Source organism: Rhynchophorus ferrugineus, unplaced genomic scaffold, assembly GCF_030347505.1.
Source record: "Rhynchophorus ferrugineus isolate W39M unplaced genomic scaffold, kcgeb_rfMv2 rfM5, whole genome shotgun sequence".
NCBI lineage: Eukaryota > Metazoa > Arthropoda > Insecta > Coleoptera > Curculionidae > Rhynchophorus > Rhynchophorus ferrugineus.
Window position 1 is genome coordinate 23,383,172 of NW_027472584.1, and position 21,053 is coordinate 23,404,224.

At 28.5% G+C, this 21,053-nt stretch overlaps 1 protein-coding gene across 3 annotated transcripts in view; it reads right to left on the reverse strand.

Moving 5' to 3' along the window:
- Nucleotides 1-21,053, reverse strand: part of LOC143197822 (metabotropic glycine receptor) — a 578,984-nt gene that overhangs the window by 27,403 nt on the left and 530,528 nt on the right. For all 3 annotated transcript variants that reach the window (XM_076406597.1, XM_076406598.1, XM_076406599.1), the window contains 2 exons: nt 11,350-11,550; nt 6,164-6,232 (listed from right to left, as the gene is read on the reverse strand). In XM_076406597.1, the coding sequence (XP_076262712.1) occupies nt 6,164-6,232; nt 11,350-11,550 (270 nt within the window). The remainder of the gene's footprint in view (nt 1-6,163; nt 6,233-11,349; nt 11,551-21,053) is intronic.

The following is a 21,053-nucleotide window of genomic DNA, read 5'->3' on the forward strand; positions in this document are numbered from 1 at the left end:
CATATATTTATAAACTTTTAAACATTTTATAATTACCTGTCTTATTACTTAATAAATCATCAGATTTAGCCCTATTAGCCTTTTCTTGAATATAAAAATAATGTTAATTCAAATTGATAGTTAAGTTTATATTAGTAGTTAATAAATAGTTTTCTCAACAGACACCTTGTATTTTAGACTCTGTTTTAATAACTAGGGTTACAGAAAATTCAGCTTGATTACTGGTGAAACTGGTATCAGAAATCATTTGTAATTAAGCGCCACATATAACTTTTATTCTTTATATTCAATTATTTCTGAAATATTTCTGTTCTAAATTACTTTACAAAATTGTAAATAACCTACATTTCAATTTTTCAACGTACAAATATTTTTAATGTTTGTATAATTTATTTAAACATAACAACAGTTCGCATAACTGTATTTGTTCGTACATGTTAATGTTGCTATTGTAGCGTAGCTAAAATCTGTAACATATGCATTGTTTCAATCTCATTAAGCAATTTGCAATCTGAATTAACAAACATCACGGGCTTTATGTTGTTAAAGGGTATATGATATACGCTTGATTAAGTATTCTTGTGTGATATATATGTGACAAATACGAGTATACTTTGAAATACGTACGTTATTCGTTAAAACAATAATGCTTATATTATCCCAAGCAAATTGAGGATAAATAACCCAGTAGACAAATGTAATAAGCTCCTATAAAGAGTTTTGTGTCCATAAATGATGTTAGAGCAATTATTACGTATAACTACTAAAAGGCTTTTTTAATTTTATTTCGGACAAAATTAATGAATTTATAAGTCCTTCGCCCTTTATATTTTAACATTCCAAGCCGTCGTTATAAACACGATAATAGAGTTTGTACAATGATTTTTGGTAATATAAGATGGGGCAAAAAGTAATTTCCAGAAAAAGTCACATGTGTAATATGGATTTTTTTTTCGTAAATTCAACCACTTTAATTATTCAAGGTATTATTCGTAGTTTTTTACTCCTTTTAAGCTTTTTGTTCAAAAAGAATCAAAAGGATCAATGTCTGGTGAATACAACTTTAACCACATTTTCGCTTGTATTACAGCTGCCTCTTTTCAAAGCTCCACTCAAATACATCGACAGAAGTCGATAGCAATTTCCCTTGATAGTTTCATTCAACGAAATGATACATAATAAACGGTGAAACCTAATGACAGAGCTCTGACTTGAATATAGTTAGAGAAGTGTTCGATACGGTACAGTTGAAGCATCGCTATCCAATATAAGTCTTTTGAAATTAATTCACAATCCTTACCGTAAGTAAAATCAAAAGCTTTCGGTTAATTATCAAGCGATCTGAATACGCTACTCTACATCCTACCTAATTACCTAGTTAATTTTGTATTTAAATTGACACTATTACCGCTAATGATTCGTCTTTCGGAAGCGTGTATTATTATACTTCATAATAATAATGCAGTGTTTTTGTTTAATTTAAATAGCGGCAATGTTTTAAGAAAACTGAATTAATACAGAATTATAGTTACATACAGTTTTTCTAGTTTTTTCGTGCACTAAAGAAGAGTCGATGTTAAAACAGAATGAAACAAGCTATGTTTGAGTTTTCTGTATTCCATTATGTCTAGAATATGTCATCATCAGCTTCCCAGGGTGGTGGCTTATTGTTATAGATCTGTGAGGTCAAACAACCCCACAAGAAAATGTATAGCGGAGCCAAATTGAGACATAACCATACCCTCACATCGTCCTGTTGGAACTACATGTCATTCAAGTTCATACCATTTACATTGGGCTAAAAGAAAGCCAAAAAATATCTGAGTACCAACTTATGTAACATGAAGCTGATATAAACGGTGAATTGTCGACAATAAATATACCGAACTAATTTCTGTTCGTACTAAACGTTTAATTGCGTTTTAAAGAAACTAGAAAATAAATATTAAGGTTAATTATAGTGATTCCATTTTAAGTGGAACTTTTCAAATATTACTTAATTTTATATCAACATTTAAATTTCGCCATAATATATAAATAAATAGAAATGAGTTGGGCGTAAAATTCTACATAAGGGAGCTAAATTTAAATTTTATAGCGCCAATATTAACTAAGTGAGAGTAAAATATCTGAAAATGAGCAAAAATCGACATTTTTCATGAGTATATATATGGAAATTTGGTCAAAATGGTTCATATCTCTGAATAAGCTCCAAATCTGTAATTAGTATAATTTAAATGTGTAATTAACATAAAACGTATTTATTTTCACATATAACCAATATATAATAGGATACACTTAAGTTTTAAGAATACCCATTTTTTAAAACAAAATATAAATATCGCCATAAAGTATGAATTAACAGTAATAAGTAAACTATCATAGGACTAGACGATTCGGCGTAAAATTCTACATAAGAGAGCTAAGTTTCATTATTATAGCGTCAATATTAATTAATGTAGAACAGAAAGTCTGAAAATGAGCAAAAATCGACATTTTTCCTGAGTATATATATGGAAATTTGGTAAAAATGGTTGATATCTCTGAATAAGCTCTAAATCTGTAATTAGTATAATTTAAATGTGTAATTAACATAAACCGTATTTATTTTGACATCTAGCCAATATATAATACGATACATATAAGTTTTAAGAATAAGCATGTTTTAAAACAAAATATATATATGGCTATAAAATATGAATTAATAGTAATAAGTAAACTATCATAGGACTAGACGATTCGGCGTAAAATTCTACATAAGAGAGCTAAGTTTCATTATTATAGCGTCAATATTAATTAATGTAGAACAGAAAGTCTGAAAATGAGCAAAAATCGACATTTTTCCTGAGTATATATATGGAAATTTGGTAAAAATGGTTGATATCTCTGAATAAGCTCCAAATCTGTAATTAGTATAATTTAAATGTGTAATTAACATAAAACGTATTTATTTTGACATCTAGCCAATATATAATACGATACACTTAAGTTTTAAGAATAACCATTTTTTAAAACAAAATATAAATATCGCCATAAAGTATGAATTAATAGTAATAAGTAAATTATCATAGGACTAGACGATTCGGCGTAAAATTCTACATAAGAGAGCTAAGTTTCATTATTATAGCGTCAATATTAATTAATGTAGAACAGAAAGTCTGAAAATGAGCAAAAATCGACATTTTTCCTGAGTATATATATGGAAATTTGGTAAAAATGGTTGATATCTCTGAATAAGCTCTAAATCTGTAATTAGTATAATTTAAATGTGTAATTAACATAAAACGTATTTATTTTGACATCTAGCCAATATATAATACGATACACATAAGTTTTAAGAATAAGCATGTTTTAAAACAAAATATAAATATGGCTATAAAATATGAATTAATAGTAATAAGTAAATTATCATAGGACTAGACGATTCGGCGTAAAATTCTACATAAGAGAGCTAAGTTTTATTATTATAGCGTCAATATTAATTAATGTAGAACAGAAAGTCTGAAAATGAGCAAAAATCGACATTTTTCCTGAGTATATATATGGAAATTTGGTAAAAATGGTTGATATCTCTGAATAAGCTCTAAATCTGTAATTAGTATAATTTAAATGTGTAATTAACATAAAACGTATTTATTTTGACATCTAGCCAATATATAATACGATACACATAAGTTTTAAGAATAAGCATGTTTTAAAACAAAATATAAATATGGCTATAAAATATGAATTAATAGTAATAAGTAAACTATCATAGGACTAGACGATTCGGCGTAAAATTCTACATAAGAGAGCTAAGTTTCATTATTATAGCGTCAATATTAATTAATGTAGAACAGAAAGTCTGAAAATGAGCAAAAATCGACATTTTTCCTGAGTATATATATGGAAATTTGGTTAAAATGTTTGATATCTCTGAATAAGCTCCAAATCTGTAATTAGTATAATTTAAATGTGTAATTAACATAAAACGTATTTATTTTGACATCTAGCCAATATATAATACGATACACTTAAGTTTTAAGAATAACCATTTTTTAAAACAAAATATAAATATCGCCATAAAGTATGAATTAACAGAAATAAGTAAGCTATCATAGGACTAGATGATTCGGCGTAAAATTCTACATAAGAGAGCTAAGTTTCATTATTATAGTGTCAATATTAATTAATGTAGAACAGAAAGTCTGAAAATGAGCAAAGAATAACAATTTTTTATACCCAAATATAAATTTCACCATAAAATATAAATTAATAGAAATAATATCTGAGTGTGTATTGCGAACATTAATTTATTAATATAATTCATTTAATAAAGTCATTTTCTTTAATTGCGTTTTAAAGTAACTAAAAAAGAAATCAATTAAGATTAATTGTAGTGATTCCATTATAAGTGGTACGGAGAAGATTTAAAAAATAATTGTCGCGTTCATTTTGAAAAACTAAATTGGCATAGATAAAAGTTTTTATGTGCGAAAAGAACGCTTAAAGTTGCTTAATTCCGAACTGAGCAGGTCCTCCTCTTTATCATTTTATTATATTTCTTATGACTATCTTAATGAAAAGTTGAAAAATTAAATTAGATTTTAATCCACTACATTTACGTGTTGTGTTGAGAAACTCGAAGAAGTATGTATGCATCTCTGTCGGAATAATAAGTAAATATGACGTAAAAGAGTTTCAATGAATGCGAAAGCCTTCGTGTACTTCTGTAGTAAGTAATTAAAATCTGTACATAATCTTTAATTAAATAATTCTATTCCAAACTTTAATCAAAATAGTTTTGGACCAAGATATGATCTACAGTAGCATTAATCACTCTATCAAAGACTACGAAAGTTTCCTGCTTGGGGTCTTACAATTCAAAGGAAAGGCGGTATTCATGTATTTCGCATGGAAATCATATTTCTTTATTTTTACATGCAAATATCATATTTAATATAAGGTAATTAGTTTTAGTATAAAAGGGATTTTAAATAATGTAATTTTATAGATTTCTTTTCAAATTTTGAGACTTTATTAGCTTGGTAGCAAATATACGTAATAAAATAGTAGTAAAATAATAGTGCCTTCATAGTATTATTTATTTTTAGATGCCAATCGGTCTTAGTAGGTAACAACATTGTAACTATTAGAAATTGATCTTCACTGTATATACCTATAGCTAAACTGGTTCAATGAGTCTTTTAACATACTCAGCTTGTGTAACGACAAGTAGATGTCAATCGAAACTATAAGAGATTTTGTTCGGATTTGCATTGCATTGGATTGGGTTATTACTTTACCAATCGATCATTTTTATGATCTGTCGCTTATTATGTATTAAGATCTCCTATTTTATTAATTACATTATTTGGTTACTCTGAGAGTTCTGAAGAAAATCAAGAAAAGATAAATTAACTGAATAGAATATTTTAGATACTGAAACTCAAATTAAATTGAGAGTTTCATGCATCCTATTGATTTGAAATGAGTCCGTGTGATTTGTCCTTGTTTCTGAAGGTACAATCATCACTTGCTAACTTTCGAATTTCTTCCTTTGAAACTTCGAGAAATTAATCAAAATATATTTAATTTATATGGTAAATATTAATATTTAAACAGAAGAATGTTTTTGTTATATTTTGTTTTTAATATATAATAACAGTGTTAGTAAGGTATTTAAAGTATGTTATGTCCAGCTTGTAATATAAAGTTTTTATTTTCAAGTACTGGTATTGTTATGATGCCGAAGAACCCTTAATACATAACAAGATTTAAAGATTCGAATGACAAGACATCTCCTAAACATCTCTACTATGTTGTATTTACGACATCGACTGCATCAGGATTTTATTTTATGGTTATGGAACATTTTGTTACTCTTGCTACGTATTTATTGACGAGAAAAATGTATAAATAATAACGGCAGGAATCCGTAAATGCACTTTTCGTTGTTTCACATTGAATCGGAATGGACGAGTTGGTTTTATTTAAACAGAGCCGGCATTAGCGTATGCAATCTTCTTACATTTATATCGAAATGAATGCCAACAATTTATATTGCGTGTAAAATATAACCTAGTGGCAAGCAGGTGAAAACATATTTAATTTTACAAAAGCCAGAGAAACAAGGGTTGAGGGTGATTAATGTTTGCGCCTTATTGTACCCATTAATACTCACCGTTCCGTACATAAAAAATGCCCCCAGAGCAACGACTCGTAGCAGGACTGGACTAGCAGCTCGCACCACCTAAAACCAACAGTATTTTGTTAGAAGAATTAATAACTTTCGTTGTTTACGAAATTCTTGCTACGATATCTTTGTCTCACCTAATTTCCGTCACCTACCAGTTGTACTGGAAAGTCATTACCAGTTTTAACAGATGTCGCTAGGTTTAAGTATGCAATGTCATGATTTGACAGATATGTTATTTTTTTCTACTGACATCAAGCTTCAAAGCTATACATGCTTCAAAATTATCTGGGAAATGCTGCTTCAAATGTATTATCGGAAGTCATTTTTGCATCAAATACTGACGGGTGATGAAAAATGGATTTATTGTGAAAAACATCATGGCTACCACCTGGAAAAGCTGGTCGATCGACTTTAAGGCCAAATCGTTTTAGTCGCACGATAATGTTTTGTGTTTGATGAGATCAGAGTGGCGTGGTATATAACGAATTGTTGAAACCTGCTCAAACAATTAAAAGTTATGGCTATCGACAATAAATGATCAATTTGAACCATGCATTGATCAAAAAACTACAGAGTGGACCCGAAGAAAAGCTAAAGTGATTTTACACCACAATAACGCGCCTCTCATAAAATCGGCCGAGGAAGCGTTGAAAGCACTTGGATGGGACATATTATTGCACCCGCTGTACTCTCCAGACTTTGCTCCGTCCGAGTATCAACTTTTTGCATCCATGGTATAAGCGCTTGTAGAGCAACACTTCGCCAATTTCGAAAAAGTTAGAAAATTGCTCGATAAATGTTCTTTGAAAGAATGAATGGTTTTGCCCAAAGGGGAAACAGTTTATTTTGGATGACATCCATAAATTGCCTAAAAGATGTGTAACATGTATATAATTAAGTGGTCAATACTTTGAATAAAAATATTTTTCTATTTTCTTGTAAACTGTGTAGTTTCTTTCCAAAAAAACGGTAACGACTTTCCGGTACACCTGATATGTTTGAGACACGAAAAAGCAATACATTTTTAGATGTCTCATATATATGTGTATATAGCAACATAATAAGATTATTCCATGATTTTATCAATTCAATTTCAGCAATGCTTATAAATTAATCGTTTAATTATGTGGCAAAGTATCTATATGCAATGAATCTCAAACAGCTCATCAAAGTGACATATAATATTCCTGTTGTCTGTAGTTTCTTCTAAAACAATGTTTTAACAGTTCAATCATGCTCTATCTGTTATACAAGCCGTTTAAATTAGATGTAGGCAATCAAATACTCCATAACTGTTTTATGACAAAACACAAGTATTATTTCCTTTTGCTCGTGCTTTTCTGCTGCTTGTTGACTTTTCAATAAAGGCTGCTTTGAAGATTTTTTTTACTTGCAAAGTCAATTTTAAATAAAATATCTTCCACAGTTATAGAATATTAATGATTACTATTTCACACTCTTTGTGTGCATAATGTACTAGTATTACAATTGTGATAGAATGTAATAAATATATATTAGAAATGAAAAAACGCTTACTAAATGTGAAAATAAAATTTAGTATCACGAAAAAACACCAGCCAATACAAAGAATAAAAAAAACCTACCCTTATTTACTTAATATTTTGAGACTTTTTTTTCGGAAACCGTATTTGTATTTTTGAATGAGTGGCAAAACATAAGTAATTTTTAGATTGTTCTTTTTATAAAAATTATAAACAGCTAGAAGGAGAGTTGTTGTAACAGTAAATATTAACTGGAGGCCTTGTTTTATGATTATTTTACAAATGCATTATAGCATGGCTTCATCGAATGAGTATAGTTTTACAAGAAATATAAGATTTTAAAGTCATATATTAGAAAAAAACCGAAATTAGTGTTTTCTCAACCTAATATTTTATGTTCAAATTTTCTTACAAACTGTATATCCACAAAATTGGAAATTTCGTCGATATTTTCTGCATTAAAAAAAACATGCGGCTGTTGTCACACAATTCATGCAGGAATTTATTAATCACACTCGGCTTCAATAGATATTTCAACGCCAATTCTGTTTGATATTTATTTGGTCACATAGAATACAAATAATAAATAAATCCTGGAAAATATTTGCTGCATATTCAGTGTTCTAGGACGTATGTTTTTGTATTTATTTTTCAAATAAACTTCAACAAAATTTTATCGTTCTATAATGTTGTTAAATACCATCATGAAATTGTTAGTACATATATATATATATATATATATATATATATATATATATATATAATTAAATAATTGTTGAAAAATTCTTAGATATGGATTTTTCTCTCGGAATGGAAAGTTCTTTTCCTAATAAAATAACTAACAACTTCAAACTGTTAGAGGAAACATTTAGAAACAAGAGAGTGAAATGTAATAAAGTAAAAAAAAACTTGTAAAAATGTCAGATAAATATGTGAAAGTTGGAAGGAAATTGGCTATTACCAGTGAAGCTGGGATCGGGAAAGGGAATTATGTTCCTAATACATAACCGAATGATATTTAATATCTGGGAAAAATCGTGTAATTGCTATTAGTGGAAAATGTGAAAAATTGTTTCATTTTCCTCAAGAACTCAAGAAGTATTATTTTTTTTAAAAACGTCTTGTTTCGTATTTTATTGCCGATCCATGTTTTCCTACAGCATATGTACTTTATTAAAAATGATAAACGATTAATTAAAGCACGTCATAAATGTTAATAATAAATTCATTAATTAATTTGACAGTTATAGGTTGTAAAAATATCATAAAACGATAAGCATATATGATCAATTGTTACTTAATTTAGTTATTGGTCATGCAAGTATTACTGGAAACATATAAAAAGCATTGAGTTCACTATAAAAAGTTGATTAATTGAAAAAAAACTCAGAAGGAATTCATAATTTATCGAAAAAACTTTTTTTTTAAAGTTATAACTTCCATAAAATATAATGATAATAATAACAATCCTGTTATTTCTGTTTAAACAGAATATCATACATAAATTCGCATTGATATTTGGAAATCGAAATTTAATGATTAATCTAATTCGAATTTATGTTGCCTCTAAAATATAGAGCAAACAAATCCAGAGCTTTAAATTAATAATAACCAATTAGAGCATTCTGTAAGGTTCTTTTATAAAGCTTTAATTGCTGCAAAATATTTAATTCGAGCGATCGTTTATCTGTATGGCACTTTAATAACATCACTATAATTATAATTGTCCTAATTTAAATATTTACGTTACATTTTATATATTTATTAATCGATGCGTTATTCCTTTCTATTTATTTATTTATTGTACATTGTTGGTTTAACGTTATATATGTTCCCAATTAATTAAAATATAATTGTACAAACATATTATTATATTTGTTTTAATTATTACTCATTAAAACTTTATATAAATAATATGAATTGTTATGCCGCCAAATTTTTTTATATTGAGATATAATTGGTCAATCGTCTGAAAAGTTCCCGGTATAGCTATAATACAATCAATATAAACCTACATCAGTTATAAAATATTATATGTTATTATTGGATCGATTTGGCATCGAAAATAGGAAATTATTGTTGCATATAGTATGAAAAACGTTCTACTTTACTAAGATAATGTAATATTTAATGAATTTTGATAGCAAAATTAGCTCGTATGAACTGCTTGGTATTATTTATGTTATTAATATTGTGAACTTACGTCATCAAGATGTTTTAAGTATTGCCTTCCGCAATTTGTAAATTAGTTTTAAAATGAGACAATATTTTATTTCATCGTCATCATATTCATCATATTAGTTATTTTATTGTAGATAAAAAGAGATACAATGCTGCCTCATACGTTCGAACATGTAACCAAATCAGCGTACAAAAGTTGTACCGTTGTCAAACGTCTCTTAAATCCTTCAAAATATTAATTATAACTACACGTTGTTTTAACGCTTTGCTTGTTTTGATAAATTACAAATCGCTGCTTATTATTGCTCTGTTTGAAAATGTCGAAGCCAGACAGAACAGAATGCGTTTCTAATCAGTTGAGAGGAGGATGGAGGTCCCATCTTGCCAGTAAAATGCTTTAGAGAGGTAAGTATTTTTACTGCTAGATAGTTCTCCGGCTTTCATTCAAAATATTTTTTAGCATGTTGTAGCTGCATTAAATATTAGTATGGACATAGTTACTAATATATCTCAAAAAATGGAAAACAATATAATCCTGGATTTACCGAAAAGAAACCGTCCTCATACGAAGCGGTTAGCTCTACTAGAGATGAAATATATCAAAAGTATGAAAATAATGAGTAGTTTTTTCAATATAAAGATAATATAATTCAATTATTTCAGAGGAAACTGTTAGTCTGGAAAGTATCCGTAGAAAGCTTAGAGATATGCAGCTCTTTGAGGGTACATCCCTCACCATCCTTTCATACACTGGATGGATTAATTATGGATACTGGAAATATTATTTAAATTTGTGTATTTAGAAGAGATATCGATATTTCAGAAAAATATATTGGGTCACTCATGGCAAGATGATAATAAAACTAATGTTAAGATAACAAAATCTGAAGGAATAACAATTGATTAAGTTTTATTAGTCACAAGATTAATTAATAATTCATTGCAGATATATTGTTCTTCATGCTGGAAACATAAGATATGCATTAAATGTATTATAATGTTAAAATAAATTATAATTGGTAACATTTTTTTAATTATTTTATTTAGATTAGATTTTTTTATGTCAAAATTAATTAAAACTTAAAGTTAATGCGGCAACATTGCAATTTTTTGGCGTTATAGATTTAGATGATGTAAGTTTGTTGATTTTAAACTTAATATACATAAATTTTGTTTCAATTTAAAATATAAATTGCTTATAAAAAGACACCATTTACTTTATCTCCATTATTGTATGCATTTATTTGTTTATTTATTGTCTGTTGTTGGATTAATGTTATAATTCTGTACAGTGTGTGAGAAGTATGAAAGGATATACACATAAATTACCTGTATAAGCTCTGATACTTTACCAACGCTCAATAAATTATCTGAATTGTTATATAACATTTTCAAAGGTAAACCGCATAAATCTGCGCGTAATATTGGCCGAACGAATATATTTACTTAGGATAATGAATGTCTTTAAAGCACATATGTTTGTGTTACCTTGATATGTTGCCATTTCCACGTAAAGAAAAGGATAATCGGCAAACAACATGCAATTATACAGGATAATGCCAATATCGACGTTCTCATCACCCAATTCAGTGAGACAACACATGGTCGATCATCTGTACATGAGTCGCAACCTTCTGGGCAAGCTAAACACTCAAACATTCCTTTTATGTCGTATCTGTTCGTCTGACCCTGAAACAAAGATAAATCATCATTATTAAATGATACTTGATTCGATTTTAATAATTCGATTCTCAATCTTAATATCAACATCTCGGTTTCCTTTTTTTAATCTGTGCTGTTTTCTAATCTCACTGTAAATATACTTAAGGTTGGGTTTAGTTGAACTATGTCGTAAAACCCGTTTAATTTTCGCAAATCTTCTTATTCCTTTTCCGTAATCCGGTTAAGAATTGTACGTCATCATATGACCCTAAAATGACCTCAGCTATAACTGAGTTGATGGTATTACGCAGGGTTAGCAGCGTTATATGACACATCATTTTTAACAAAGCATTATTTCAGACATTGCTTTTGGAGATATAATAATTATCTAAACCATTTAAATAATCCTATAATTAATTAACCTTTTATAAAAAGCAAACAAACAACTGACCTTTAAAATATTTGTTCTTTTATTAGACCTTGTCTGGGATAATATTATTAATATTTTTGTTTAATAAGATAAAACTAATAGTGTACATCATAATTTTTTAAGGTATGATTCACCTTTTCTTTTGACATTATCTGGAAACGACAAAATGAAAATTATGTTCGGTTCAAGTTGCACAGTATAATTTGAAAAGGATCACTTACTTATATAACAACAGTTTGTATTCAATTATTGATTGATGGGGATTTATTTTAACTTGAACTTCATACTAGAACGTTTTTTGCTCTTGATGCTAAACTTAACATCTTTAAGCTGTTGAAATAACTTTTGAGAACTTATTTTGATTAAATATTCTAGAAAATGCTTATATTTGAAGGCTATGTTATTGGCAGTTGTCTAATTTTACGATATAACGTTCTATATTGAACATTTTTATATTAACTAACTGGTGACTGTTAATTTTATTTTATTTACAAATAAAATGTTTTAACCAATACTCTGGGTTCTAAATACTGAATATTTAATTAGTATTAATTAGTATTTGAACTAGAACGTTCGTAGTTTAGTAATAGAATAATAAATCTAATTAGAATGTAGAATGATCGGCTTTTATAATGTTCTGAACATTTTATATCGTAGAAACGTTTTGCTCGTAATTATCAAACAGCAAAGAGTTACAAAGCTTTGTACTTAAACTAGTTAAACATCTAAAATACAACTCAAAGCTATTTATGAATGCTTTGTAATTAATTCCTTGCTTAAACAGACATGGGTTTTTAGTTGTTTCAAACAATTTCATATAGTTTCGTGCATAGGTAACAGTTTTAACTATCGGAACATGAATTATAACAACGGTATGAAGTAAAAAGCGACTGCAATAAATCCCTATTTTATAAAAAATACGTGAATGAGAAAGGCAAACAATATAAGCTGTTACAGGTGATGAAACATGTTGAATTAACTATGACCACAAAGGCTAAGCAGTAATGAAGTTAATGTTTGTTCAGTAATGATCCACATACATTTTTAAACTAAACGTAGAAGTATGGGCCTTTCTTTTAGGTAAAGTTATTTGATACAGAGAATGATCAATCTATATCTAGGGTATTGTATCATCGACAAGTAAGTTTTACTGTTTCTACTTTTGATATTCTCAAAATAAAAAAAATATTTGTATTTTATTTATTTATTTATCTTTTATTTATTTATATATATTTTACTTATTTATTTATTTATGTTTAATCAATTTAATTACTTATATTTTATTTATTTACTTAGTGCAGATAATTTTTATCGGATGCGTTATGGTAAAATCACGGGGAAAAATTCATCCCGCATTTTATCTGTCCGTTATGAAAAAATTCCATTCTTTTAGAAATCAAAAAGCATTTCCGTCAAGCTCTTTGGACAAAAATCTTTATTGATCTCACCAATAAACACCCATTTTGATAAGCGTTCGCTTCCTTTTGATTCAGAACTTTGCCAAAATCTGTTTTCGACTGCATCATTAATTATGGTATCGTTGGGAGGGATCGAAATCACTTTCGGATTATTTATTTTATTAGACAATCGACAAATGACGAGACCGTACTAAGGAAATAGATCATTATAGCTCATTGACTGATTGATTTTGAGTTCGTATTGCATAATGGCGTATGGTTAATACAAATATCAGAGTGTTTACACGCAGACCTTCATGATATACACGCACATTGATTTTAAAACGAAAATAGATCTCAAGGAAGCAGTTTGAATATTCGATTTAAAATATTTTGTCCGTAAATATAGCGAACTGTTTAAGTGTCCTTTGTTATGTCTATAAATATTCATGTAATGGGTATAAGCTCTGAGTGAATGGCAATTAACTTAGTGTAATTTGAAGGCTTCCAAATATTGATGGATTAGATAAAATTTATTGTTTGTTTTGAATAATTCCGAGAGCAACATCATTTTAAAATAGAAACAACTTCATCATCATCTCGCAATATTTTTTTATCACTACATAATATAAAACAAAGTCGCCTTTTCTGTCCCTATATCCTTATGTGCGCTTAAATCTTTAAAACTACGCAACGGATTTTGATGCGGTTTTTTTCAATAGATAGACTGATTCAAGAGGAAGGTTTATATGTATAATACATGCATAATATACTAAGGCAACATTGCTAATTTTAGAGGCTTCTAACGTGATGTCGTAAATTAACTTATTTTTTAGGCTTATTTAGCAATTAGCAAAAACGCTACCTAACCCTACGAGTTAGATCAAATTAATGTACTACAGTACTGTACACCATAAAAAGGTCTACAAAAAAGTCCGCGATGGTATATGTTTATCTTTTAGGGATAACCCACATTAACCATTTTTATTGTTTACTTTTTACGTGAGAAAATGGCTTATTTACGAAGCTATTTTAAGCAATACGGCATTAATCCTTATCGAATTAAGTACCTTAAATACAGTGTGCAATTAATATAGATCAATATGGTTCCTTACAGCATGTAAATTAAACAAATATTTTTTGGGAGATATTACAAATTTAAAATTTGCGTTTAAAAATGTGTAATGTAATAAAAATTGTATGAATTTAGATATTCCAAAGATAGCAGGAAATCTTCATAGTAAGTATAGGGGAAGAGGAATTGTTTTACTCTAAATTTAATGCGTGCAGGCCAAGGGCAGTAATGAATGAACCAAAAATACTGGATTGATTTTAATCATGTTTTCATTGAGTGACATAGGCATATATATTTTATGCCCGTGCAAAGTCGGAGCGGGCCGCTATGTTTTTATATACAACGTTCATATTTTTTCTGTAGTGTATTTAATTTAGTATCAGCATTGCACCCGTGCGAAGCCGGGGCGGGTCGCTAGTCTGAAATATAAATTCTTTTCAAAATAAAATACTAAATGTATGTCTCGATTTGATTACTACGACGTAAATTATTTAAAAAGGTATGGTACTTGTATAATAACAGTTGGGGCAAAAGTACCGCTACCATTTTGATAGCGCTGGTTATGTGATGTTTAGCTCAGTTTCGCTTTAACCATTGTACTTTGTAGACGTCCAAATTTTATTGTGAATAAATATACGCCCCAAGAATAAATATACGTCACAAGAAGCTCATTTTTTCTCATTGGCCACGTCAATAAACAGAACAGTCGGTTTTGGGTAACACAGAATCCTGAATTAATCCATGAAACATCATTGAATCCACTAAAAATAACTATATGGTATTCATTGTTGAAAATTACCAAGGTGTTGCAGTTACTGTTACTGCTGAACGGTACCAAGACATGATTCGAAATTTTCTTGGCCTGAAATGGAAGAGCAAGGACTAGAGGACATGGGGTTTCAGCAAGATGGGGTCACAACACACATAGCTCATTAAACAATTCAATTATTGAATGACGTTTTTCCACGAAGATTAATTTCGCGAAGTGGCGATTTAGCATGGACAGCCAGATCTTCGAATTTAAGAGCACCAGAATTTTTTATAGGGTTTTTTAAAATCAAAAGTTTATGTGAATAAGCCCCAAATGATTCAACATCTTAAAGACAATATTCGTCGCGAAATTGAAGCTCGTTCAGCCTCAGATGTTGCAGGATACCCTGAAAAATGCTTTAAAATGAGCCGAAAGTTACATAGCGATTCGCGGTCACCATTTAGCCCATATAATTTTTCAATCATAACGAAAAAAAAATGTAAAGACAAAATAAACTTTTTATGAAAACCAAACTTACTGATCTATTCTTGGAGCAAAATTATAGGCTATCAAAATGGCTTTGGTATTAGCAAAATGTCTCTGTCTAATCTCTTTACTAATATTTATTCAAAAAGTTGTTTCTTGATTTTAATTAAATAATATCATTGGAGGTAATTGACGTCCAGGACAATGCAAAAAATTGTGAAATAAAATTAATGAACAAGAGATGTGTTAATAAAAGAAATGTTTAAAAATAAATGCTAATAAATATCGGTAGGCAACCCGGATAACGTGAATAATATTATAAGTGGAGAGAAATGGATTGTTATTTAACAACGTTTAAATCAAGACTTATACATAAATCACTGTCTACATCACCTCATCCCTAAACTAACCTGTGAGTATTTGGCCGTTTCAGGAAACCTTAAATGCTTTTTTATATTCCGCCATATATTTATCGTACTTTTTTTCCGACTTCAAGATAAAAAATTGCTTTTTGAATAAAAGTGGCGTTTGCTCATTCGAAATAAATAACTTCCCGGCTTTAAAATCGGAAGATAAAAAATATCCAAAGGAATAAATCATATTTATTGGAGCGTTTGCTCTAAATGAAATCTCCCATTATTGCAATCTTATTTAGATTTCAGAAAATGTAAATACAATGTTGGTTAATACTTATTTATATAAGGTGATATTGGCATACATTTATTATAATACTGTCTTCTATTAACGTTATTTCGTATTTTAATTTTAACTTCACTGTGGTACATTTTTAAGAAAATATTTTGATATAAAATCGTTTAAAACAATTTTTTTCCAGCCATCCGAGCTTCTGTTGTTTTTTGTTTCGCTATATTTTGTTAAATCCATCAACTTTATCTACTACTTTAATATTAATATCAAATAATTGATGAAAATTAAATTACGTAAAATTAAAGTTTCAAAATAATGTTTGTTACAAAATATAATTATATAACTGAAACTAAATAAGTAAAAATACAATAATAAGACTTCCGTTTCAATGACATCTCCGCAAAATCATTTTCGACATTTTATTTGGAATACCGTAGAATTCGATATACCATTTTTCGATTCGGTTAGTACAATAAATATCGATCCCAGATTTATCCGGATTTTTTGATGTGTTTATTTTGACATTTTCGTTAAATATATACATATATAATATCTACTGAAAGAGGAAACTTATATTAGATATTAATTTTGAGATTCTTAAAATTTCAAATTATTTGCATTTGTGTTACATATTGTAAAGCCTTCTTTTTTGTTAATTATTGCTTATTAAACATATAGTTCGCTCTTGCTGCTAACAATAATATCGTAAGTTATTAGAAAAACTCCCGTTGAAAAGAATAAAACCGATTATAGGGAGAAAAAAAAACTGATGTATACACATCAGTTTCGTTTTGTTAACATATATTCAAGTATTGACCAGGTGTATTGAATAACAGATGTAATTGAAAAAGCCTATGAAGGGAAACATTTATGTTCAGCTTTATTTTTCGATGTAGCACAAGTTTCCGATAAGGTAAGGTATGATGGTCTTGTTTAGAAGGTACAGAGAATGCTACCGGAATAACATACTGAACAGGCAAGTGACAATATAAATAACTGGAACCAAACCGAAATAGAAAATCATTCTGTGCGTTATACAAGCAATTATTGAAACCTATATTGACATAGATACTTCAGTTATGGGTCTGTTCGGTGAAAAGTAATATAAACACAATTTAAGTTTTCCAGAACGAAGTCCTGAGAAGTATTGCTGATGCACACAGATACTACAGGAATAATCCCTTACACTGAGACCTTTAGATACCGACTGCCACTGAAGAAATAAAGATAATTGCAAGAATATTTGAGGACAGACTCTATTCTTATGTCAATATAGAAGTAATATAATTCTTGGAACACCAGAACCGAACACTGATAGTGTACTACTGGTAGTGTAGTATAGTGAAGTGTATTTAATAGAAAAACAGCAACATTAATATATAAACATTATTACATCGGAGACCAAGATTGAGCTTATAGGTCATACTAGATTTAAGTTATTATAAAGATAAATTGTAGGTTAGTCGGCAACGACTAATAACAATCTAATAACCAATTTTAAAAAATTCTTGTAGATGATGAATTTTGTCATATGTTGCTGAGCTGAAAAGTATAGTAAAATCAAATTGTCACAATTTCTCTGTGCACGATACACCTTTTCTCATTTACAATATTCTTAAAGAGGTATCTGTAATGGGTTTCATTGGGTTAGAGTTTGAACACTTAATTTTTGAATTTCTTAAGTTGACTTATCATTTGAGAAATGTAGAAGCACCTTTTCATTAATGCAGTATGTCAACATAAGTTTCCAACAACACGAAAGTGTTAATAAATGTTGTTACATCAAAATGAGTTATAATGAAAAGTAAGCTAAATAAACAAGCTGTAATAATGAATATAGTTTGACAAGTGTCTAATGTGATATAACATTGGTTATATCAATTACAAATCCTTTAAAATTAACTCACACTAATACTCTTATAAATTTGTTATTTTATGGTATTAATATTAAATATACTAATAATAAATTATATATAAAAATATTGTTCAATGTTTCTGATATAATTTATACGATTTAATTACGTTTTAATGCTATACACTTGGAACTATTTATTTGGTGAGTTTGATATTATTACGATCAATCTTCCAAATCAGTTTCGAACGTACAAAAAGCTTTGTAATCTAGATTGAAACACTGAACAATGAATAGGTTGAGAAAGTTGAAATTACCAGGCGCTCATTATTTGGCAATGGCTTTAACGTTGGCAAAAGCGAAATATTGTAATACCCGATTTTCAACAAAGAGTAATAACATTTTCAATTATCCACGTACGTTTGCTTTATAGCAGCATGTAGGTTTACTACATATTAATTGCACTAACGATAACAAACCGCTTTACATAATTTATTAAGTAATAATCTTCGAAATAATATAAAAATCCTATTTAAAATCAGTAGATTTCGTAATTATTTTAAAACATTTCTCCTACAGTCGGTTTCGAATTAATTTTAAAATAATGACTGTTGATATTTCAAAATTATTCGGAGTTCGGAAGTAGCCTGGGTTTATTTTACTTTCTAGATTATTGCAGCCGGACCAAACCTTAAAGTATTTAATTTTAATAAGTCTCTGTTTACTTAGTTTAATTTTAATTATACCCCCTTTCAGTTTAGGGTGTTCTGTATCTCTCAAAATGATAATCATTTTTGTTCAATGAATAATGGATATGTAATAAGAAAATTGATTATTTATTGTTGTATTACTTAGTGGAATTCAAGCTTTATACTAGATAATAAAACTATTGTCTATAGTTAATATTTTATTTTCATAAATATGAAAATTATAGGACCGAGTGATGAAAAATCTCTTTAATGTAACTGGTCATGTAGTGAGGTAAGCTTTTTTTCATACTGGTACCTTTTATTGTAAGACAAAATGAATATACACATTTTTCTGAGACACACACACACATAGTCTATTCAAAATAACAGTGAACTCACGTCATCAATTTGTTTAATGTATTGCCTGCCACAATTTGTAAATTCATTTTAGAATCAGACAATATTTTCCTTCTCACTTTATTCTAGTTAACAAGAGATGCAATGCTGACTGATACGTTGGAACATGTAACAGAATCAGCCTACAAAAGTCGTTCGGTTGCCAACCTCTAGTAATGACAACTGCAGTTTGTAAACCGACAAATGTTGTTTTAACGCTTTACTTGTTTTGATAAACATTAAAGCGCTTCTTATTATTACTCTAGTTGAAAATGCCGAAATTATTACATAATCTGAAACAGATTGCTGTCTCTAATCAGTTACTTCGAACAGGAACTAAATAATGGAGACCTTCTCTTGCCAGTAAAATGCGTTAGGGAGGTAAGCAATTTTACTGTTAAATATTGAATTGCTGCAGTTTTTATTGAAAATATTTTTTGAGCCTATTGCAGCTGCACTGAATATTAGTATGGACACAGTCACAAAAATACCTCAAAAAATGAAATACAATATAATCATGGATTCGTCGAAAAGAAAACGTCCTCACATGAAGCAGCTGACGAATGAAGATCAGCACGTTAGCTCTATCAGAGATCAAATGTATGAAGTGTATAAAAACAGTGAATAATTTAGAGAGCTTAGAGATATGCAGCTCATTGAGGGATGTAGAATATCCCTTGATGGGTAATAAAGTATTTAAATTGTGTAAAGATAAAATAATGTAATTTTAAATGCATATAATAAAATCTAGGAAGACTTATTATTTCAATTTATTATATATATATATATATATATATATATATATATATATATATATATATATATATATATATATATATATATATATATATATATACATATCTATATTTATATTATCATCCGTATATATAGATCCATCCATCTTAGGATTCTGTGAGGATAAAAGCTTAAAGAAAAAAATACGAAATAAATATTTCCTTTGAACTTATATAAAAACAATTATAGACAGGATGGAACAGACGAGCTGTACGGAATATACGAACTCATTTGAGGAAGTCTTCTCTTGAGTTAATTAATGAAATTAATTAAACGAATAACGAACACATTTTGTAAGACATTTCCTCGGAAGTTATACAAATACATCTACAAATAATAAATGGGTTTTATAATTTTATGAAAATGTTATTAAGACTATTGAGTAATTTTTTAAGAATACGACGAATTTTTCAAAAAAATATGTCATATTTCCTTTTAGAATTTTGACAGATGTCGTCTCTGGACAGTCAAAAAAGGTGACAAATTTGGCAGACAATGTCTTTCTAACGGCAATGTCATATTTTATGTAAAGATAACCCAAAAATACAGACATTGCTTTTATAATAATGTAATTTTAAATGCATATAATAAAATCTAGAAAAAGGAAAAGGAAATCTAGGATATCGATTTTAGATCATCGATATATATATATATATATATATATATATATATATATATATATATATTTATATAATCATCCGTATATATAGATCCATCCATCTCCATCTTAGGATTCTGTGAGGATAGAAGCTTAAAGAAAAAAATACGAAACAAATATTTCGTTTGAACTTATATAAAAACAATTATAGACAGGATGGAACAGACGAGCTGTACGGAATATACGAACTCATTTGAGGAAGTCTTCTCTTGAGTTAATTAATGAAATTAATTAAACGAATAACGAACATATTTTGTAAGACATTTCCTCGGAAGTTATACAAATACGTCTACAAATAATAAATGGGTGGTAATTGTTGTTTTTTTTTCTGTTGAATAAAATGAGGCGTTTTC